Source organism: Aptenodytes forsteri, unplaced genomic scaffold (assembly GCF_000699145.1).
Source record: "Aptenodytes forsteri isolate BGI_AS27 unplaced genomic scaffold, ASM69914v1 Scaffold278, whole genome shotgun sequence".
In the NCBI taxonomy this organism is placed as follows: Eukaryota; Metazoa; Chordata; class Aves; order Sphenisciformes; family Spheniscidae; genus Aptenodytes; species Aptenodytes forsteri.
The window spans coordinates 1,741,673-1,765,583 of record NW_008795907.1 but is presented as its reverse complement, the minus strand read 5'-3'; the positions used below and the strand labels follow the sequence as shown (position 1 = coordinate 1,765,583).

The 23,911-nt window shown below is 43.3% G+C and overlaps 1 protein-coding gene across 3 annotated transcripts in view; it reads left to right on the top strand.

The window, feature by feature from the left end:
- Positions 1–14,379, top strand: part of YEATS2 (YEATS domain containing 2) — a 51,454-nt gene extending 37,075 nt beyond the window's left edge. For 2 of the 3 annotated variants that reach the window (XM_019473410.1, XM_019473409.1), the window contains 10 exons: positions 409–540; positions 831–929; positions 1,975–2,086; positions 3,348–3,421; positions 4,521–4,600; positions 5,577–5,778; positions 7,168–7,394; positions 8,775–8,849; positions 10,299–10,372; positions 11,216–14,379. In XM_019473410.1, the coding sequence (XP_019328955.1) occupies positions 409–540; positions 831–929; positions 1,975–2,086; positions 3,348–3,421; positions 4,521–4,600; positions 5,577–5,778; positions 7,168–7,394; positions 8,775–8,849; positions 10,299–10,372; positions 11,216–11,324 (1,184 nt within the window). In that variant the 3' untranslated portion in view covers positions 11,325–14,379. The remainder of the gene's footprint in view (positions 1–408; positions 541–830; positions 930–1,974; positions 2,087–3,347; positions 3,422–4,520; positions 4,601–5,576; positions 5,779–7,167; positions 7,395–8,774; positions 8,850–10,298; positions 10,373–11,215) is intronic. The other variant, XM_009284274.1, reaches the window with a different exon arrangement.
- Positions 14,380–23,911: the final 9,532 nt, after the last annotated feature.

The following is a 23,911-nucleotide window of genomic DNA, read 5'->3' as shown; positions in this document are numbered from 1 at the left end:
GTGTAAGTACAACAGAGCTGTCGGTCACTGGCTTACCAGACCCTTGAGCACAAGGTCTTGTTCGGACAAGAGCGTTTTACTCTGCGCTGAGCCTTCTTCAGTTGAAAGGTTTGCGTTACATCAACTTTTACTTAAGGTTACTTACGTAATTAGGAAACCTGCCTCACAAATATCAGAGTGCTGTGCAGCATGTAATACTGCGCACACTGTGGTGCAGCACCCCAGTATTTTAGCAATCATTTGTGTCAGTAAAAACTTGTCTGACAGTTCACTGAACTGTGGCTTGTTAAAAGGGTGGCAGTGCTAGCTTACATGCCATCCTGGTTCAGGCAGAAAGGGAGAGAAGTAGCTGGAGATAAACAAAATGGTGTGTTTTATTTAACATTTTGTCTTCCGTTCTTCTTGCAGGGTTGCTAAAAATCCACTCAAATCAGTCTAGTCCACAGCAGGCTGTTCTGACAGTTCCCAGCCAGCTTAAACAGCTCGGTGTAAACACAGCTTCTGGAGGTGTTCAGACAATACTCATGCCTATGAACAAAGGTAAAGGGCAGAGGAGGATGACAGATGGTGTTTGAAAATCCCCTTTGACACAGGGTAGCTCTTGGTCACTGTTGGCATACATGGTCCAAGTTAGAGATAGAAGAAAATGTAGCAAGGAAATTCATCCCTAAACTTTGTGCTGCAAACACTGTCTTGCTTCTGAACATGTTTATTTGTCAAAGTGTATGAAGTTTGATTTTTTTTTTTTCTTTTTCTTTTCTTTGTTGTGTTTTTTTTGTTTGTTTGTTTTGGTTTTGGTTTGGTTTGGGTTTTTTGCTGTTCCTCTCCAGTGATACAGTCACTTTCTACCAGCAAAGTTTCAGCTGTTACAGCTGTCACAGCAGCAAGTACGGTTGTTCCTAGTCCCTCTACAGCATCCATCACTAAAGGTAACAAGAAATTTCTCAGTAAGATAAGTAGTAGAAATAAACTGGTGCTGCTTTATGCAAGTGGCCCGACTATGAAAGTAAACCCTGTGACTGTGGGGTCTAACTTACTTCCATTGTTAGTAGGGTTTAAATCAAGTAAAAATGGCATCTGGGGACTAGAAAATTAACAGTGACTTCCCCCTCAATAAATCCAAAAGTATAGGCAAGTACAGAGAGAAATGAGGATGTTCTAGAAAGCTACCATAAGTACCTTAAACGTTCATTGTTTCAATCCGTCATTGCAGAAATGCATAGAGCAGCATGTATTTAATCACAGTTACTGCTGTCCTCAGAATAGTGACTATGGTGAAAGGCACTGGAGAATGCTTTCCAGCAGCACTAGATGTAGACAGCACGTGTGCGTGCACGCACACACAGGGGAAAGATGTACATACAGTACTTCCCAGAATAATGCATAGGCCAGAGCTGAGATACTCAAAAGTCCAGTTATTGCAGAACTGTCATGCGTCTCTCCCATCCCAGATGAATGACCAGACTGCCTGGCTGTTCTGGGTTGGGAACATCTCTGTCTCTCCTGCTCCTGTCTCACCAGAGTTCTGTCCTAGATGCGAGGAAGCTCACTGATGTCAAAATCAATGATGTCTTCAAAAAAGTTCTCACTTTGAAATGTCATTTCTTGCTCAAACTGTTAGTAGTTTTCTATACAGCTCTTTGGTTACAGAAAGGCCAACGTACATTTGCGGGCAGGTCAACTTAGATCAGGCAGTAATATGCAAAACATCAACGATTGATTATGCAAATGCAAATTTTCTAAAAAGGATAAGATGTGAGCATGTTGAGATTTGGAGGGGGAGGACACATGTTCTGGTGGCTTTCTTTCAACAGAATTGAAGGCCAGATTTGTTCACGGTTAACACTCAGAATGCAAACAACAAATGAAGTGATGTTATGTAAGACCCTTAGTCTCACCGCAGTCTCACAAGACATTCTTTATCAAGCTGACTGGTATTTTTTGTCTCTTAAAATGTGTTCTGTTTCTTTGAAGTTAAGATGGAGCCTGATTCAACAGGACAAAACTGCAGTTCTGTGGGTACCCAAGAAGGCCAAGCAGCAGTAAAAACGGAAGAGAGCTCTGAACTTGGGAATTACGTTATCAAGTAATTGTTCATTTCTCTATAAGGATTTCTGATCTTTGAAATACCAGGGGGAAAGGAGAAGGTTCTAGGGATACGTGCAGTAGTGTTAAGTTTGACCTAGAAATACATTATAAAATCTGTCCCATATGCTGCTGTATCAGTACTAATCCTGTTGGCTGGCGTTTGTTTCAGACAGTGTTGCAGTATTTTCTTTGTAAATGGATTTGTATGCAGGGCTCATGAAAGGGGGGAAAAAAATTACTTGAAGATTTGCAGTTGTTTGGGGGTTTGCTAAAATCTCAAGCTGCTAAAACCTCTTTATCATCCACTGCTTGTATAATTCCCATTGCCATTGTGTATCCTTACTGAGGTCAAACTGCCCAGTGAAATGCAGGTCAAAAAAGGGGCATCTGAAATAAGTAGAACTGTCTCTCTTCTTGCCTCTCTAGTCTTGTAAAGCTCATATACTTCTGTAATTACTTAGTATGAGGGCTGCGTTGGTTCAGAATTGGAATTAAATAATAAAGATCATTGGAGTATTTGTTCACTGGCTGTGAAATCCAGTGCCTTGTTTGTGATGCTCTTGCAAGTACTTGTTCGTGTTTTTTCACCAGAACTCAGTTTGCAGAATTTTCTCTGCATATTTCTTATAATGTGTAGGATGTTTCTTCTGCTCTAGATTCCTCCAGTGGCTGACTTTCCTGTCTCCATGTTTTGAAAAGTTTTGTTATTTGGACATATCCCTGCAGACATTACCCTGATGGAGAGTATGTGTAGGAGACAGGAATAAATCTTAAGTCACTACACACTGGAAATTATCTTAGTTACAAAATAACTAATGGAAAATACAGTTCTTGCCAGATAAATACAGTATGGCTGGTTAAAGTAAAATTTACCTAAACTCCCGTAAGTACAAAGCTTCCCATGCAGTATCCCATGTTCCTGCTGGGACAGCCTGCACTAATAAGTGCGTCGTATCCCTCAAAGTAGTGTTGCATATTGTGAGATGATGCAGTGATTTCTTCCAAGCCTGCCCAAAAAAGCCTGTCTTCAGCTTCTTCATCACGACAAATGCAGCTTCAGATGTGGACACTTCGGCAAGTGGAAGGGCTGTTTGAAATACCTTCTCCGGATTGGAGCACAACAGTTTATCCTCATACTAATGTTGCTATAATGCCTTGGGGCTAGGGACTTTAAACCATGCAGTGATTTTGAAACCTTTTGCATCTGAATCATTGCTTCCAACAGTATTCTTCATTGTGATTCTTTTTATGCCTTGCAGCATAGAATATTTGGAAAACATCCAGCAGCTTTTAACAGCAATAGTGAAGAAGGTTCCATTAATTGCTGAAAAAAGTAAGCAGTAAATTAAAAGCCTTTGCTTTCTGTTTTCAATGTATCAACAGAATGCCTTGCATACTCTGTAGCCACAAAAATTATTAAAAGGCAAATGAAATGAAGCCATTCTCCAAGAGACCTTACTCCAGGGGTTATTCTAAAGATGCTTAGAATCAGCTTCTTCCAATAAAGCCAAGTATGTTGTCAGCAGTTATTAACTTTCACCTGGTTTTTGGTTAGAAATAGATTGTATTTCCTCACGTTAACGGCTGCAAGTAGGTCTTCTTTTCCGTGGTTTGTCCTTAATAGATGTACTTTCTCTCCCCCACCCCCACCCCCAATTTAGTGCCAGGGTTTCAGAAATGCTTGCAAATATGATAACATAGCTCAGCATTGGAATGTGTTTGGTTGGGGTGTTTGCTTTTTTTTTTTTTAAATGAAAGGTGGTAGTTTGCAGGGAAACCTTTTAATCTTTTATGGTACTTTATAATTGCATACCTCTTACTCAGGTACATAGCTGAAAATGTATCAGCTTTCTCTGGTAACTAATGCACTTTGAACAAGTCCTGGAGACTGGGTAGGGCAGACCCTCTCAAGATAAGCACAGTGAGCAAAGTAGGAGTGGGCAGCACAGTAGAGCTTTCATTACATACAGCTCTCTGGCCTACAGTAGCATTCATGAATCCATTGCTTAGGATTCATATCCCCTCCTTGTGCTTTTGCCAGGAAACCTGTTCACTGTTTCATTTTTATATTGCAGTTTGTTGGCAAAAAAAATGTTTTCCAAAGGAAGAGACTTTGACCAGTAAGACAGACTTACAGGTCTACATCGTTACAGTTTTGGGGGGAAGAAGAGGCTTAAAACAGCCCATAGCCACAGGTGTCTGCATATCCTGACCAAGAGGGAAGCTGATTTTGCATTCAAAAACCAAAGTGTCTGCTGCACGTGTGTGTGCTGTGCTCAGAGAGAGCACAGCATTTGTAAGAGTTACAGTCCTTGTTCCTATGAGCATGAAACACATTTCCCTCTTCTTCTCCACTAAATAACATCAAAACCAGAATTTATCTTACTTCACGTGGTAAAATTTAATACTGTTTTTGGCTTTGTGTTTTCTAGGTGAAGATGCAAGCTCTTTTTGTGCCAGTTCAGTGGAACAGTATTACAGCTGGAATATTGGGAAGAGGAGGGCAGCCGAGGTAATCCTCTCCTGTGTTTCGTAAGCAGTCATTAGGGACACAAGAAGGATTTCTGAATTATGGAACCTTCCTTGTTGTTGGCTGACTTGCTTTATGAAGCAATCTGTCGCATTTTAAATGGAAGCATTCCTTACTGCAAGATGCACTGATTTGTGTCCAGGTAGTGATCCAGTTTATTGTTCAGAGACTTTTCTCAAGCAGAAGGGTCTCTAAAGGTCATTTTTCAGTTGGTTCAAAGCAAGATGTTTTTGAAGCATTTCCAAAATCAGAATTTTTGCAAACTGTCTTGTTAGCACTTTATCCTCATCACTCCTCAGTGGCATATTACGGTCATGGGAATTTTAACCAACATACTTTGTCCGTCTTTTCATGGGATTGTGTCTGCTTTCTGTAGGAAGAGAATTGAGGGATCTTATATAAGCAATGCTCATGCTGAAATAGATTGTCAGTTCACTGAAGATAAATATTTCAGTTAATCTGGACCTTTTTGTGTTGTGGTTGTTATGTTTCCCCCTATTTCTTCATAGTTTTGTCATCTTGCTATGGAGTTTTACAGGGAAGATGTTAAAACTGATTAGACCCTCTGCTGTTGCCAACTGAAATGATTAAAGAGTTTAACGAAAATTTTGAGCAGCATATTTTGCTCTAGTGGATTTCTTGCACTATGCCATCTTAGATGTTGCTTGGGAGATGAGACGGTTCAGGTCAAGACAAATGTGTCTGGGCTCCTGTATATGTGTGTCCCTTTTTCTTGAGGTTTTGTTCGGATGAGAAAGCAGAGTTTAAATGACCTGCCTACAGCTGCCTAATATCAGGATTAGGACCATCTTCCACATTTGTTTTTCCTTGTCGTTCTGACTTCTGAGAAAATCATGTTCCTTTTGTTTTCCTTGCAACCTGGGTTATTGTTCTGGGCCATAGTCTATCCAGAAACATTTTAGCCAGTGTGATGAGCTTTCCCTTTGGTTTGTCACAGTGGCAACGAGCAATGACAGTGAGAAAGATCCTACAAGAAATCATAGAGAAGCACCCCAGGTTTCACAACGTTACACCCCTGAAAACAAAGCATGTGGTGCACTGGTGTCGATGCCATGGCTATACTCCACCTGACCCGGAGACCTTGCGGAACGATGAGGACTCGATTGAAGACGTGCTGACACAGATAGACAGTGAGCCAGGTGAGTATGGAGGGACGGAAAGCTGCTTTTTGCCAAAGACGCTGTTTGTTAAATGGCTCAAGACTGTGTGTATGCACACACATGTGCTGCTTCTTCAGGAGAAGGGGATTCTTACTTTCTTTGTTTTTTAACTTGATTCACTCTGGAATAACAGAAGTTGGAGACCTTAAGGGCAAGCCTACAAGTGAGGCTGCCCCTTGTCGCTACCAGTCCTCATGTTCTCTGGGGCCTCTTTTGGGTTTTATTGTGCTTTGGTGCCTTTGGAGGCCCAGTGTAGATAAATCTTATGAGAGATGATTCTTGCCCCACAGTGTAATCATTTATAAATGGGCACACAAAAGAAGCATAGGGAGTAATGACAGTTCTGCCCTTGGTTAAGCTTAGCCTCTGTTAAAAGACTTACCGTGCAAACAGTGTGAATGAGTTCAGGTACGAAAAACCCCCCAGAACTGGCAGCGGCAGTGTGGAGCTCAGTGGGGGTTAATTTAGCTCCAAAAGTGAAGTGAATTGGCCTGTGTGAAGCTTCACGTTGTGTTATTACAGCTGCTACATTATTGTACTAGGCATAGCTCTGGGATCTTCACAGTCCATTTTAGTATGTATTAAACATACATCTTTAATTTCATCCATTCTTCACAGTTAGGCTCCCTTGTTTCACCTTCAGATAATCCCTTTCCCAAAACTGAATGTTTTTCTGTTCTGATCATACAGGGATTTAAGGTATTTCACAGAAGTGTATGGGTTTGATTATTCTTTGCTAAGTCTGGCCCTGCATTGCAGTTGTTGAAGGTGGAAAGGAAGCCTAGAGCCACCTTTTAATATTTGTATCTAAATAACTAGATTTGTGTTTGTCTTTGAAGAAAAGAATCTGTTTATTGTGTAGCTTTCCACTGAAGGTTTTACTGGCTCATGTCGAGCATGCAGAGAAGAGGTTAGCCTTTTGTAATTCCACTGCAAATCTGTCTTCTGATTTTTCTTAAAAAGCATGATAATACTTGTCATAATGTAAAAGATGATTTAGTGCTACATGGTGCCTACATAGTAAAAACTCCATTTCTCCAAGAAAGTTGAAGAGCATCAGACTGCTTTGCCAGTTGTCAAAAAGCTTCTGTGAGAATGTTTAGGAGACTCACATTAGCCTAGTTTTGTTTGACATGCAGTCTTCTTGATTGGTGTAGGGGCAGATGAGGGAGAGGACCATGAGTGTCAGGAAGATATAATTAGAAGGCTCTCAATGACTGTTTGCGTTTCTGTTCATCCTTATGTTTGGTAGGAACTACAAAAATAACTTCCAATTACCTTAATTTCTTACCATATTTTGAGTGTGCATCTGTTTATAAACACCTTTCCATAACATATCATGTGTTTAATTGATTGCTTCTTTTTCAGAATGCCCTTCATCTTACAGCAGTGGTGAGGAGCTGTGCCGAAAACTAGAGGAACTACAGCAATTTCTGAAACGAGAACCAGAACATGAAGAGGAAGTAGACATTCTCAACTTTAGTGAGCCATTAAAAATAAACATTAAGAAAGAACAGGAGGAGAAACAAGAGGAGATGAAGTTCTACTTGGCTTCCTTGCCTGCATCAGAGTTTGTGAGGGACACTGCAGAGAAGGTAATAAGTGAATCATAAAGCTAATAAGAACTGCTGTTAAGCTAGTTGTGGTCTTACATTTATTTAGTTGCCCGCTTTTCATCTCTATGGGCCTCTGGATGCTTTATGAAAGTTTTTATAAATGCCCTGGAAAAATTGGACCTTCTGACTCATGACACTCAGCTGGCCAGTGCTGGCAGGAGTAAGTGAAGCATGCCAGCCAGGAGGTCATTTCAGAGGAGCTGTGTTGCAGGGCTTAGCACCAGAAAAATCATCCTAGAAGGCTAGAAGTAAGGGGAAATGAGGGAAGAGGAGCATTAGCATTGAATTCTTCCTGTCCCATCCCATGAAAGATTTGGGCTCGTTGCTTGGAGCAGTGCTGTTTAATAGCAGCTCCTGAAAAGGAGTTGCGGTAAAGCTAAGACCACAGCAAACTTCTCTACTGCTTGGGCTTCTTCCCCCTATTCAAATTAGGGTAAAAGAAAGGGAGAGGGGGGGTCTTCTCTCACAGCAGCAGGAAGGAAAGAGAGGAGACTGACTCTGTTTGTAGGAAGGAGTGCTTACCATTGTACCAGCAGAGACAGGAGCAGCGTGAGGCGTTTGCATGCAGCAGTTGCGGGATGAAAGAAAGGATCTCTGTCTCCACCTCAAATGCTGCCATCAAGGGACAAACCTTTGGTTCTGCAGCGTATCTAGTCTCTTCCTATGTAGGTGGCAAGGGCACAGGCATGATGAGAGTGTGACTGGGGGATGAAACACTCTTTTGATGCAGAACTTTTGTGCCAGGAGTTAAAGTGGTTTCAGTTGCCATAGTTAGGTGCAGGGGAGATTATGAATAGATGGATTGAATATATGTACAGTTTTAAAATGGAGCTTCCATTCTCAGTCCAAAGATACCCAATGCAGCATGGTTTCTGTGTGGACTTTCTGAAACAAAAATTAAAACCTGCTTTTGTTTCTTCTGTGTTTTAGAGGCATTTCTGCAGGCTGTAAAGTGGTTTCAGTTGCCATAGTTAGGTGCAGGGGAGATTATGAATAGATGGATTGAATATATGTACAGTTTTAAAATGGAGCTTCCATTCTCAGTCCAAAGATACCCAATGCAGCATGGTTTCTGTGTGGACTTTCTGAAACAAAAATTAAAACCTGCTTTTGTTTCTTCTGTGTTTTAGAGGCATTTCTGCAGGCTGTTCTAATGCTCAAGCGTCATTTTCTCCAGATTTTTTTTTTTAATGAAGCCTGAGATTACACTGCCTGAAAGTTCTCAGTATCTGCTTGCTTGTTTTTTAACTACCCTTTGTAATAGATTGTTTCTGTTATCTCATTCTCATCTCATCTGTAGCAAAATGTGGGTTGTGTTATTTGATGTATTAATTTTTTTCTCTCTTTCCTATTTTATAGATAGGGATTTCTTTTCAGCCTGCTGAGGTACAAAAGAATGTTTATGCATCAGTAATAGAAGATATGATTTTAAAGGTAAGAAATTACTTCACATTAAGAACTTTTCTGTAACTGTATTAACCCAGTAATGTAGAAAAAAAGATTGAATATCCTTTTTAATATGCATTTATCAAATCAGGAGATGCAGAGTCTGATGTCTATCTTTGTACATGTATAGAAGGATATAAAACTTCCAAAGAGTGTCATATACTTCTGTGTGTGTTTCTGGCTTTCTAACTGATTTGTTGGCTTGGACACAGAATAGTGATTTGCAGATTCTCACCTCCAGCAAGATACTGACTGATTCTGTAACTTTGAAAGTACCCCTTACTTTGTCCCACCCTTCAGAACCGGGGGCATGGGGGAGGAATCTGCCAGAGTTCTGTAAGACTTGATTATTTTATAAGAGGTTAGCTATTTTTTCCTAAATACTGTTGAGTTCCTTTTTGCCTGGGTTGTCTCTACTGGGAGACTGCTGAATTCCTGCAGACAGCAGCAATTCTGCCTTGTATGAGAAACCATTTACCTATCATAATGAATTTTGCAAAAACGGAGACTGTTTCTTACCAAAGCTTTGAACAGCATGGAATTGAAGTTCTTGGGTTTGGACTGAAGGCTAACACAGATTATTTTTAGCAGTGCTCTGCTGTGTTTCAAGCCAAAGACAATTTTTGGGGTTGTTTATGCAGACTGCTGCTTATTGGAAGATCAGTTTTACAAAAGCTAATTAATTCCGGGTCACACATGCACATGCATGCATACTTCTGCTGTGCTTTCTGTTACTTATCATAGTTGAACTCAGATACAGATACATCAATTTGTAGACACAGATTGTAACCATCAGATTGCTCCATTATAATTGTAGAGTTAATGCCAGCTTTCCTGACTGAACGTCCCAGAAACCTCTGCTCTAGTCTTGATATAGGCACAGAAAGCCAAGAGCCTTAATTAGCTTTTGACTGAACCGTGATTAAGCCAAGTGTGTAGGGCATACGGCTGCCATCTGCTTGCTATCCAGGCTGGGATGTTTTTGTGAAAGTGTCTTAACATAAGCCTGGTGACCACAGGGAGTGGCTAACAAGCATATACCGGCTCCCAGGAGACTATCTGGAATCTGCCATGTACAAAACAACCTCTGGTGTGTGAGAGGCAGGGCCCTAAAATGCTCTTTGAGGCACAGGCTCTGGAACATTGGATCCACCCTGCTGTGCACATACTGCTCTGTAGGTCCAGAGAGAAACCAGACTGGGCAGTTGCAGTCTGAGCTCTGTGCATCTATAGGTCTCTTTCTTTCTATTAAATATACTCAGTTCTTATTACTGTGCCAGTAAAACTCACCTGGGCATCTTGAACAGCCCCCTGCTGATCGAATACAGCATTGAAGTGAGCCAGAATTTCAACTGCTCTTACACTGATACTTGAGCAAATAGCATGTTCCTTTCCTCTTTTCATAATGCTGTCTCCTAATGTTGTCTTTTGTCACAGGCCACTGAACAGCTTATGAGTGATATCCTACGGCAAGCACTGGCTGTGGCATGCCAGACAGCTCCTCACAACAGGTAGAGCAGCTTGTTTCCTCTTAGACCACTTATGCCAGCACTAAGGGCTGAACTGCTTGAGGAATTTAGTCAGATTAGCTCAGACCATGTGAGTGAGGGAATTTATGAACTATATTCTGGGAAGATCCAAGCCTTAGGAGGGCGTTTGTCATCTCTTAGCTCCATAGTGGCAAAGGAGTAATAACATAGACAACATTAAAACCTGAGGCAGGATTCTCTGGTGTTGCCACGCTCAAAGGCAGATCACCTGTTTCTACAGAGCCATGTTGGAAGAACCTTCTCACTCTTGTCCATCTCAGGTTACCATGTAGACAACTTACCCACAGCCAGACAGAACTTAAACAACCTAAATAATCTCTTCTTTATTTTACTGATACACTCTTTTCTGGCTCAGATACTGAGTGATTTTTATGGTAACAGTTAGGCCACATTTTGTTTTCTGTTCAGCACCATGATTTGGGATAGCTTGAAATTGTAAATATTTACTTGTATGCAATATATAAATATTTTTATAATATATATTAAACATATATATGTTATATATAAAAATATATATACACATAGTCTGTGCTATAGAAGTTCAAGAATTAATACTTCAGCACTTGATTTTCCTGTCCCAGTACCCAAGATGTTTCCCCCAGTCATTTGAGAGTGACTTTTTTGTGCTGTGACATTTTAATGTTTTTCCTGTGTTGCTGTAACACCTGCTCTTTTATCCCTTTTTCTGATTGATCTTTTTTCTTCTGTTTTTTTTCACCCTGTTAGTAAATTTATTGACTTGTTGGTTTATGGACACGTGTCTTTTTATGTATTATAATAACATCTCTGATGCATTCCCTGCAGGACTCCAAGAGAGATCACAGTGATGAATATTCACAAAGCCATCTGTAGTATTCCATTTCTTGACTTCCTCACAAACAAACATATGAAGATACTAAATGAGGAACAATGAAATAGAGCAGAGAAGATGCTACAGGAAAGGTGGATTTATGACTGAAGTTGGGTAGACAAATCCAGTATTTCTGTAGGACACTCTTATACACATTTATAACATTGGGCTACTAGATTGTTACCTCCAATTAAAGATGCACCTTAATGCAACAAAATGATGCTCTGTTCCAAATCAAGTTGTTAAATGTCAGTGTTTACTTGGTAAGTGTATGTTCAGTGGCTGAACAAACAGTGTCAGTTTGCATCGAATTGCTAGCTGTGGGAGACTCCACAGGCCTGGTCCCTCTGAGACAGCTGTATTGATGAGATTGAACATTTTTTTTAAGAAAAGAAATTATGGTTTTTTGATGCAGTCTACATATGAGTTGATTTCCCCATGCAGTGGGCAGAACAGTTGCTTTGGTACTCTGAACATGAGAAAAGTCAAAGGCAGCTTTTAAAGGTGGGTTATTTGAGTACATGGGTGGGTTGGTTGGTTAGGTTTGGGTGTAGGGGAGCAGAAGGCTGATGGCTACAATAAATCCTGCCAGTCCTGCTTGAGCATGATGTATGTGACTGAGAACACAGCTGGGTAGGCTTATCATTAGCTTATTCAGCTAAGTGTCACCTAACCAAATTCCTTGCCTCTCTAGAGGAGGTGTCAGATGTCACCTTTCTTAGTCACCTCAGAAAGGATAGACTGGCACATGCTCAACCAAGATGAAGAACCTATGGTCAGGCTTGGTAAGATTTGACTGACCACTTGTCCTGCATGGGAAAGGGGAGGAGCAAGGACTGTATTCAGTGTTTGTGGGCTTGGACTGGCTGAAACCCTTTGCTTGCCCAGCGAGTGGCTCCCCGGGCTGCCAGAAGGTTTGGAGTGTGCTGGAGGGCAGGTGACCAGCTGTGTTGTACAAGTCTTAATGTTTTGACAGCATTCAGTAATGATCAGCTTGGATTGTGAAGTGCTGTGGGAGCAGCACCCCTTTGGCTTAAGTTCTGCTCAACACAGAGAGGCCCGATAGGATCAAAAAAACAGAGGTTTGCTGCTTGTGGGGAGCTCCTCTGATGTCTTGACTGCAGGAAGAAGTTCTGCTACTAACTCCAGCACTTACCTGTCTCAGGAACATCACTGGTGTAGGAGACATGTCTGCAGCCTGGCTATCAACACCTCGCTGAAGAAGGCTTCGCTGGCAACATCCTGACCACCCGACATCCACCACCCCTTTGTCCTGCCCCATGGGTGCTTGCTGGTAGCGTGAATAAGCCATTGTAAAGTTGGTGGGACTCCTGTTGGACTGTCACGCTTTCAGAGTGCTTGTTTTGTGAGGCAGTGCTGTCATGTGGGTGGAGCATGGGTCAAACAGCCAGAACCTCCAATGTGTTGATCTCAGCTGGGTCTCTGATCTGCTGCATGGCCTTTGATTTAATCACTCTGTGCCTCAGTTTCCCCATCTCTGAGCATGGGGAGCAGGATACCTACCTCACAGGGGTGTACTGAGGCCTCGCTCTTGTTGGTGCCGTGCTTTGACAATACAAAGCCTTTTATAAACATTAAACTACAGTTATCTTTCCTGGCCTGGGGTAGGAACAGAAATCTTCAAAATGTTATCTTTTGGTGCTTTTTTTGGGGCTAGAAGACAGGTGATGGTAACTCCAGTAGTGTGCAGGAACTGTGGAAGACGGTTCAGTTTAGAGGGTGGTTTCAGGCTTCCAAGGAGAGTAACATACGTTTGGTGCGGTTCTTAAACTGAAGAAGGTACTATGTACCTCAAATGAGATGCTGCCTGTCTTCTCCACCTTAAATAAAACTAGGGTCTGCAGATAAGCCCCCCTCAGTTCATCAGAGCTAACAGGGAGTTATAGTTCGCTTGAATAAGAGTGGCAGAACCTGGCCCTTGAATCTAGGAAATGGGACCAATGGATGAAATCCAAACAGCATTCAGAGAAGGACTTAAATGCCCCCTAGAAAGGGTGTTTCAGATGCTCTAGATTCAAAAGATAATCCTGGCTTGTTCGGGTGAGCTGAGTGCAGGATTGCCTGCACAAGTAAAGTACACAGCTTAGCCCTGACATTAGTTTTTCAGCTGAGGTCAGTGTGAAGGAGTCGAGCAGTGATGATTATGTTTGAGCTCAGTGTTGAGAGTCAGGAGGAATCCAGGTAGTTGGGGAGCTGCAAGCCCCACACTTTCTTTGTAGGCTGTAGTGAACTCAAAGTCCATACTGCTTTCAGGCATCCCTGTAAACAGCTTTTACAAAAGAGAAGGGCATTTTCAAGATATCTGTCACTCCCTATGACAGCATGCAGGTTGTGTGGGAACAGCCTTTTGGGCAAACTCAGTCATGCTATGATCTTCTGCAATGACACATGCATTTCCAGCCCCCGTCTCTTGTGGGCTTAGTTTCTGGGATTTTGATACACCCAGAGCAGCTCTTGAGGATGCAGAAGCTCATCTTTGGGCATCTGTTTGCAAATTGTGGCTTCCTTGCCTGTGTCCTGCTTTTCTGTGAGGAATGGAGTTTCAGAATGAGTCCTGAACCTGGCCCTGAAGCAGGCAGGTAAATGCCCCTTGTTCTTAATGGGGTTCTTGCAGTGGAGATCTATTGCTACATTTCTGAGCAACCACAGGTTATTCTCCTAGGAGATGCTATATTAATAATATATAAAGTTTGCTGAAGAAAAATAAAATCTGTTAAAAGCAGATAGAAAATAACACATTTGTTTAGTCCTTCAGATGTAGGAAACATTTGCAACAAGTTCTTTGAATTTTGAAAAGTGGTGGGAGAAAAATTTGTTGGCGAGAAGTTCCTGTAGGAATTGCTTGGATATAAGTTAGAGGTTGTGGAATTTCATGCACCCGTTCAGGTGTGTGTGGGACGCTACAGATGATAACGGTGTGTTGAAATGTTACGGTATATTTCTCTGGCTTTCTAAAGAGTCTTGATACAAGCTAAAGATCTCTTTACAAATATTGCGCCTATTTGTAATGCTGAGTGTTAAGTCCTTCATGTTATCTGTATTATACTGTATAATTGTGTAAGATACGTATGTTTACAATAAATTCTTTTATTAGCTGTGATAGGATTGTCTTGACTGTCACCTGTCACTCAAAGAAGTTTCTCCAAATCCACAGACTTTTGTGTGCTCTGTATATTCAGAATGTTTCAGTTAGTTCTGGATAAAAATTGGTAGTTGTGGAATTGATCTGAAGGAAAAGGTAATTTTTCCCTTTTGTAGTTATTTTAAAAAGCTCTTGGTTTTGGAGGTTGGGGGAAGGGAAGCCAGGAGCTCAGCAAGCTTAGCTTCTCCAACTTTTCATTCTCCAGAGCAGCCTGTTTAAACAGCAAGTAATTGGTTTGTGTGGAAGATTGAAAAGCATGGTGGGTTGACGTTGGTCGGCTGCCAGATGCCCACCCAGCTGCTCTCTCACTCCCCTTCAGCAGAACAGGGGGAGAAAATAAGATGAAAAAGCTTGTGGGTCAAGATAAAAACAGGGACATGGTGTACCAGTTACCATCATAGGCAAAACAGACTCAACTTGGGGAAAATTAGTTGAAATTCTTGCCAATTAGAATAGAGTTGGATGGTGAGAAACAAAGACAAAAAAAATAAAACAGCTTTCCCCCCACCCCTTTTTTCCTAAGACTCTACTTCAGTCCTTCATTCCTGATTCCCACCTCCTCTCCCCCCACAAAAGGTGCAGGGAAATGGGGGGGTTGCCCTTAACAGTACCTCCTTGCCAGTCTTTCCTCTTCCCTTTCTTAAGCATGCTCTCACAGGGGTGCCATGGCTCCTCTGCAGGGCTCAGCTCCCTCAGCTGCCCTGGGGCCACTGGAACCGGCTGGGTCCGGCACAGGGCAGCCCTGGCCTCTCCTCACAGAGACGCCCCAACCCCACTGCCACCACCTGGGCACATGAATGTGATACAAAAAGAAACGGAAAAAAGTAAGAAAAGCTAACTTCTCTGTTTTCCCCAGGCTGTGGAGAGGAATCATAGGTCTATGTGAGCAGACTTAATGCTCCGTTGTCTTTCAAAATACTGCAAAACTCGTTCTTGTTTGTACTAAATCCCATACAAATGCCTCCTCTAAATGAGCACACACTGCGCTGCCTTTACACTGCCAGAGCCAAACAAATGACGACGACGTGGCCAAGGAAGCCTGACTGCACCCTGTCAGCTGGGCCCTTGATGCTAACCATGATGCCCCCTCTCCTGGCTGCTGCAGCCCTGACCGTCACGTTCATGAGCATATCTCCAGGACGTGGTGGTCAGGTGCAGCATGCCCAAAAGGTGCCAGACCATCTGCTTTAGAAATGAAGTCATTTGCACGCAGAGCCGGTGCAGGAGCCAAGCGGTGTGTCTGGGTCCCTGGGTGCAGTCTTGGTGACGCCAAAGCCTGTGCCACCAGGAACGAGGGATCGTCCATGCCTTCTGTGCCATCTCTGCCCTGGAAACAAACACAGCCTCTCTGGGCTACATGGCACCAACATCCATTTGTGGTAAACCAGGTTGGTCCTTAGGAACGTACATTACTGCAGTGGCAGACAGAAAATTGGTATGAATAAGGCAGAGGTGATAGGTTTGCATCTGATTGTTCAGCTTCCAAGAAATTAGTGCAATGCAAAGAGAAACATGTAGTTCATGAAAGCAGGCAAATCATTAATGTGCTGCTTGTGAACTTTTCAAGTTCAGGTAAAGAGAACTGTCCGGAGTAATGGAGTTATTTCCCACATCAGAGCTTCACCTGAGCATGTGGAAGTGTGGGTGTTCACAGCTCCCTGGCATAGTGGATGCAGCTGGCACAATGCTTACTCTCAGCATTCCAACAGGCCAGGTGTCAGCAAGATGGAGCAGAAGAAGCATGTTCAGTGTCACCCTATAGGTAGTAAATTATAATGCTTCAGGTTCAAAACCTTCCTTTTAAAGGACATTTCTTTATGTGTCAAATAACCCTTGTTTGCAGTGTGATTCACGGTTGGAAAGCCTTGATGGACTTGGATGTGAACCCAGAGCAACTGGGAAGACAAATACTAGTGTGAGAGCAGCGTTGGAAGCAGTCCCGGCATCGTGACTCCCTGGAGCCTGCAAAACCTGTGTAGATTTGCCCTCTTCAGAGGAACTTGGTGTGATGCCTTTCGATTTGGCTGAGGCAGGCACTTTCTGTGCAAAATCAGGTAAGTTGCAGACATCAGCAGCCAGTTGCATCACCCTGTCCCTTGCAGTGGTAAGTACCTGCTTGGTTTTCTTTCCATTCATCCCTCCTGTAGCTGGAGCCAGGCAACAGCTCATGAGCCTTTGGCTTTCTCCTGGAAGTCTTCTGAGGCATAGCTAGAAGAGCTGGCATCACACTATCTGGGTGTCATGGTTTAACCTCAGTTGGCAACTGAGCACCACACAGCTGCTCGCTTACTGCCCCCCCCCTCGGTGGGATGGGGGAGAGAATTGGAAGAGCACAAGTGAGAAAAACTCATGGGTTGAGATAAAAACAGTTTAATAATTGAAATAAAATAATAATAATGCAATAATAATAATAATACACAAAGCAAGTGATGCACAGTGCAATTGCTCACCACCTGCCAAACGATGCCCAGCCAGTCCCCGAGCAGCGGCCCCCCCGGCCAGCTTTCCCAGTTTATGTACTGAGCATGACGTCCCATGGTATGGAATGTTTCTTTGGCCAGTTTGGCTGTGCCCCCTCCCAGCTCCTTGTGCACCTGCAGCCTTCCCAGTCAGTAGAGCATGGGAAGCTGAAAAGTCCTTGACTAGTGTAAGCACTGCTTAGCAACTACTAAAACGTCGGTGTGTTATCATCAACTTTGTTCTCATCCTAAATCCAAAACACAGCACTGTACCAGCTACTAGGAAAGAAATTAACTCTGTCCCTGACGAAACCAGGACACTGGGGAAGCTGGTTGTACCTTCAGCACCTTTACTCACTAAAATGTTCTTGGGAGCAACTGTAAAGCGATGGTCTCTGTTAAAATTCAAAGCTAGCACTATTTTCCCCGTTATCTGTGTGAGATGGCAGAGTGAAACTGAGGTGAAATGCAAGTTGCTTGTCCCTTTCTGTTAACAGGGCACATTGCGGGCACCGCTGAAAGGGGAAGTTAAGAGCATGGCACCTGCATCAGAGTAGATCTAGCCTCTGTGTCCCCCATAGTGAATGTAGCAAGTTGGTATCATTGGTTCATCCCCTTTTCCCCTTCATGTTGATGGACTGCTTGCTGAATAGTTTGCTTTCCCTTTGAAAATGTCTGGGAAAAATCCCATAAGTGATTATGAATTCTGCAGAGCAACAGCTTTCCTTTGGAAAGCAGCTGCGGTTTCAAATCAGCTGTCGGGCCACAGCTTGAAATGTGCCTTGGAAGCCATTCTTGCTGGGGGTCTGTGCCTGCAGGTAAGCTTGAGGAGTAAGGAATTGAATGCTGATGGCTGTGAATGCAGTCGACCATCTCCACGACACCTTGCTTGGTGTCCTGTGTGCTGTGCTGTCCTGCACGTGCAGCTCTGCGAGACAGAAATTCAGTGACAAATTGTCCTGCAAGGTTGAATACCCAAGGGTTATGTTTTAAAACAAAAAAAAAATTGGGAAAGAACTAATAGCCAAAATACATTTTAATTTATTAAATTAAATCCAGTTCATTTGATAAAATACAAGCTTATTATATTACCAGTTTGTTTAGAACTGGGTTGATTTTTTTTTTAAGAAATACAGTGAATTAAGAAGAGAGACTGAATAGACAATTTATCCTTTTTTCTTTTTTCTTTTTTTTTTTGCTGTTAATAAAGTCCAGGATTGAAATGAACTTGAATTGTTTGAACAAAACTGTTAAAAACATTATAAAGAGATTAAACAAGCAGATTGAATTCTTAGAAACATCTAACATGCAAAACCTTTAGTACAGTTTGAATGTTTCAAATGAATTTCCTGAAAAATGAATCTCCTGAAAAATTATTTTGGCAAGCACTGGTATTACTGTACGTTCCTCTGAGTCCACGGATGAGCGTGGGAAGTGCCATCCCTTGTCCCAACCCAACCAAACGCAGCTTACTGCAGATGTTACCTATTCTCGTGGTTGTGTTCGGTCCTGCTAGCGTAATGAACAGAGGTGGCACCGCTAAATTCTCACATAATGCAGTGAGAAAATGCTGTCTGCATGTATTCCAAATACAATCCGCATGCCAACAGTTCAAAAGTTGTTCTTATGGGAATTATCAGCAATGCATACGTGTTTGCAGAGTCCCCAAAGTTCGTTAAATTTGTCTTCAACTTCAGCTAGTAGGAAGGTTAAGAAAAAAATCCTCCTGTGTTAAAGTCCATTTCATTACAGATGAATGAATATCCAATCACTGTTCAAGTCTGAGGATAGTTTCCTTTCGTTCTAGCCAACACATTTGTGTGTTTCAAACACATAAAGTAAAAGTTTTTTCCCCAAAATAATTAGCAAAACCATTAAATAAGCAGTAGAGTAATTATCTTGCATAAGTCATTGAAATAGAAACTGTAAACCCACTACAGTCTCGATGAACAAAGGCTAAAAAATGGTTTCTTAAAACACGTGTACCTCAGCAAAAGTTAAATGCACACCAGTCTAAAAAAATCAGCTTTAGAATAATGATACTTAAAATGGCCTATCTTAAAAATGAAGGATGTCTTACATTCTACGTTGCATTTTTCTTTAAGAAGAGTTTCTAAGTAACATTTGCTTCTGGTTGTTCCTAGCATTAGCGTTACCAATATACAGGCAATAATTTAGGAATTTCAAGGCAATATTGTCCACCTTGCATATGCAAAGAGTTAATATTTATTAAAAGTATAAGCATGTCCTTTTCATTAAAGGATCACAAATTGCTTTAGGTAAAATCCATATACAATATTTACACTCACCCTAACGGCTATATAAATTACATAAATATTTAGATCCTCTGGAGTCTGGTAGGTGTGTAGCTGACTCTGTCCATGCAATCCTCTCCAAACCAGGCTGGTGTGTTACCATCAGGGCTGTCTCCCAAAGTTCGGTCCCCTCTTGCTCCTGCATCAGCCCACCAATTTTGGAAATATCCAGCTTTCCAGCCTTTAAAGCCCCAAGACACTGCATGTGCCAGTTTTATTTTAGAGTTCAATGATGCTGGCTTCCTCCAGCTTCTAAAACAACCCTGGAAGTTCAGACCAGCCCCTTTGATGCTATGATTTCTGGTGATGCCATTTGAGGTCCTATTTCCAAAACCCCTCAAGAAGCTCAGAAGTCAGCCAGACACTCCCTTGTCTTTCACTGGCCTACTTAGAGGGTGCTGCTAAATAAAACTCTTTTTGGTTTTAATTATCCATCCCGCTTGTGATTGTTTTCCCTCCCACCCTGTTAAGTTAAGCGTAGGGTTGTTGCCTGCAATACTGCCTTTGCTGCCCAAAGTCAATCTCCTAATGTGACGCCAGCTGGCATAGTAATGAACCTGCTCCTGTGAAAACTGGGTCACTCCTTGCAGCGTGTTTTGCCAGTTCTGAACCGAGCGCTTTGTGGTTTGTTGTGTTAACAGAAAGTGTGTGTGCATATCATTAATCACTGGAGCTGCTTTTGATAATACTAGTTCTTTGATCTTAACATTCCTCATGAAAATTGCATAGTGATACATCTTAACAGAAATGCCGCGTTTAAGCTGCCTGGGTGTGAGGCGGGTCCAGGTTCACACGTTGAGGATCCGTGATGGTGCCTGGAAAACAGCAGAAGGATTGGGGGAGAACCTGGTCTTCACCTCTGGGATCTAGTGGGGTGAGGGGGGAGAGAAACGTTAGTGTGACACAGGGTGCGACTGTCTAGAGAGTTTGAGGGGTCTGGAGCGCTGTGACGATCTACCTGCTCTCTCCTGTAACGTGCCACTACCCGACAAGCGTTAGCTCTTGGCTGGGTGTCAATGAGACTGGCCTCGGTGTACAGGATGATTCAAGGGCAGGTGTGATGCTGTGCCACCAAGGAGGGGCTTTGTTGTAACCCAGCCCTTGGACCTTGAGGTGTGTGGTGTGATGGGGGGTAAACATGGCTGGGTAGGCCTTGGCAGGAACCAGCCTCTGCAAGATAAAGAGCTGCCCTCTTCACAGAGCCCCGCTGGCACATACTCTACAAACATCACAACAAACGTACTGCTGGACTGGTGCTGCATTTAAGTGAGAGGAATTACAGTGGTGTGTGTCTGGTCCTTAACCTTTTGAAGGATGCCATCCAGGCTCTGTCAAAACGCTCCACTGTAATGCTTTATGGGGCCACAAGCTATGTGTGCTGTGAACAGAGGGCCAGGCTTGGAGTACCCAAAGGAGAAAAATTGGTTACTGGCCATGCCAGGCTGTGAAACTGCAAGGACTTTGATAAGGATGTAAACTCCTCAGGCCTGGAGGAAAGGTAGAGATAACGGAGGTTGCTCTCTCTGGTGTCTGTGGAGTCAGAATTTTACCCAACATGTAGCTGTTGTGGTTGTACTGAAGCATGAAGAACACCTAGATGCTTGTGTCTTCCCTAATGCTTAAAACCCAACGGATTTGAAACAGGACTGGCCTTAGCTGTGCATCCAGCCCAGGACTCTGGGTGAATCTGGCCATAAAACATGAAAGGGTGGAAAGCTTTGCTGGGTGCTGAGTATTCTGGTGCACCATCCAAGTAGAGAAAGAAGAGCAAGACCACAGGCAAAGAGAGTATAGGGAAAGCAATCAATCTGGTTGTTTTTGTCATTGCATTGTTCCAGTTTTTCCATTCCTCTGGGGATGCATCTGACACGCTAAGGAACAAGAGGAGCGTGACAAACAGCCTGTGCACAGCTCAGTAGCTGGGGAGAACCAGCAGTCTGAGTCCTGCATGCAGGCTGTCAGGACACAATGTAAACCTGACTCCCACGTGTCCAGTGAAGCCATGGGCTTCAGGCAAGAGGGAAGGTCCAAATCATAGAATCATTAAGGTTGGAAAAGACCTCTAAGATCATCGAGTCCAACCGTCAACCCAACACCACCATGCCCACTAAACCATGTCCCTAAGTGCCACATGTACACGTCTTTTAAATACTTCCAGGGATGGTGACTCAACCACTTCCCTGGGCAATGGCCAAGTGTAAACCAGGGGGAGTCTGACTTCTGTTTGAACTGGTGGCTCCTTGGCACCATCTTCATTCCACACTACACCTTTCCCATGCTGTCTGTGAGAGAGGCCGCAGTGGTACCCTGGGGCTCCAGGAAATGGGACCTTTGCTTACATGGTCCAGAGTGCAGTGTCCTTGGCGGTGTGTGTTTGTGTCTGGGATTGCAGTCTTCTCTTTCTCTTCCTCGAGAACTGGGATAGGGACTCTGAGGGGTTCATCTAGGACCCTCTCCTTTGCATCCTATCTGCCAAATAGGAAGACACTGTATTTTGCCTCTCCAGGGTCAAAATACAAGATTAAATACAAGGGTCAAAATACAAGGTTTAAGGGTTAAATACCGTCTATCCTCATTGCTGCACCTCAGTAAGCAGCCCAGACTATTCAGAACAAGGAGGAAGTTTTGGTGAGGTTTGCAAATTCTGTTTTGCCTGAGGTCACTGTCCTACTTTCAGTGGAGCTGGATATACCCATCGTATGCCTTGTCGCAGCAGTGTGCCAGCAATCCTCTGTGGAGGAGACACTTGACTGTCTGCTGATTAAACACTTCTTCCTCATCTCCTCCAAGGCAAAGATTTACTTTTTACATGTGGCCCTGGAGTAGCTGCTATTACCTCTAACGGCACGGCACACTGCGGCTGGGGAATTCAGCCCCAGCCCCGTCTCTGCTTTCCAAGTCACTCAACGCAGCCTGTGCACGGCTTTTGTGGTTGGTTGTTCTCTTTGGTGGTCTAATGCACAAAGCAGCTAAACCAGAGCCTTGTCGGTGTGCACTTTCCTTCCTCGTGGGGATGGGGAGTGTGTGGGGCCCTGCCAGGGAAAACACTGAGTACAGACAGAAGGTTTCCTCGTGGGATTTTCAGTAACACTTAGATGTATTTCGCTAACAAGAGAACAATCTTATGCTGGTATAGAGGGTTGTAGAAACTCACAGGAAAATCCCAAGGAAGTCTCAGAGGCCCAAGAGCTGTGCGGCTCAGCTGCTCGCCACAGCTATATCATCCTTGGTGTTGGTAGTGGGGGCAGCTTCTGCCCTTACCAGGACAGGGGAGTTTTGTCCTGTCTGGGTGGGTGCTGTTCCTTAGGCAGCGATCTGCAAACATTCCCATGCGAGGACCTGTGTCCATGGTTGATGTTAGCACCAGAGGTTGAATCTCATGCTACAGCCCTAACACTAGTGCACACTGACCACTCTGAGTGTGTGCAGAGGGTGTTAAATGCACCTTACGCAGAGAGGGAGAATGACACACACCTTGTACATAAGGTATCCAACTGAGCGAATCACAAATCTTGAACTTCCTGACTGTCACGCAGTTTAAAATCTTGGTCTCAGGATGAATTATGATAAGTTACAACATGGCATTCTCTAGCATGTTTCTCTGAAAGCAAGGGATGGCCACATTACCTAATGGGCATGAGAGAGTGGTCAATGAGGACATGGTTTTGTTCTACACGCACCACACCAACAGCAAATGAGGAATTCCTGATGTGTACTTTGGGCTTTACTCACATTGACTCTGGGATTTTAAAAAATGTTAATTACCTTAAAATCTGCCTTGTAGCTTGTCTCTTGAACAAAATGGTCTTCTGGGATAATGAAGCCTTGCTTTGTCTTTATAGGCTTCGATGGTTTTGCTCCAGTCCATGGGCGATATTCTTGCCTGAAATGAGATTGTCAAGACAGAAGATCCCATAAAACACAACATAATCACAGGGTACTTCTGCTCAGAGTGGTTGCAAAGCCAGAAGGCAAGGCTGGTTACAATCAGCTCATAATATCGAACTTGTCTAAGGCATACTGAGAATAAAAGAACTGAGTCTAGAGGCCTGCTTCTCTCAGAAAGCCCAGGCTGAAAGATGCAACAGGGCATAGACTGGGCTAACTGGCTGCCCTGACTTAACTCTTCTTTTATTCCTGGCAAAACGTGCTCTCTCCTGGAGGTGCTTGGTGCTTTTCTCCTGGATAAAAAAAAGTCAGGGTGACTTTTTGCTTGATAGCTCATTGACCATTACAATGTAAAACATTGGCTGACTCATTGGCCACTTACAATGTAAAACATCTTGGTCTGGGGCTGCAAGTGCCTAGCCCTCACGCATGTGGAGGGAGGCGGCTGCTGGTGTTCCCTTACTTGGCTTTAGCTCTCTTGGCAGCAGGCACATTTGCCAATACGTGCTGCGCTGCGCCTCTGTGGCAATTCAGTCTGAAATGCATCCGAAGGGAGACACCATCTCAGCTGGCAGATGCTTCCACTGATATTTTCCTTCAGATGGGGGCAAGTGCTTTGACTTTGCACGATCATGTCTGAGAAGAAGGCACTTGGCTGACTTACTCTTGGAGCAGTGACGTCTCAGAAATGGGCAACACATGTTTCGAGAGCACTGAAGAACAGCATGGTGGGGTCTGGCTTAACTCGGCTGCCAGCTCCCTTCCACAGCCTTCCCTCTGCTTCTCTGTACCTCTTGTCACAAACAGGCTTCACTAATGCCCTCT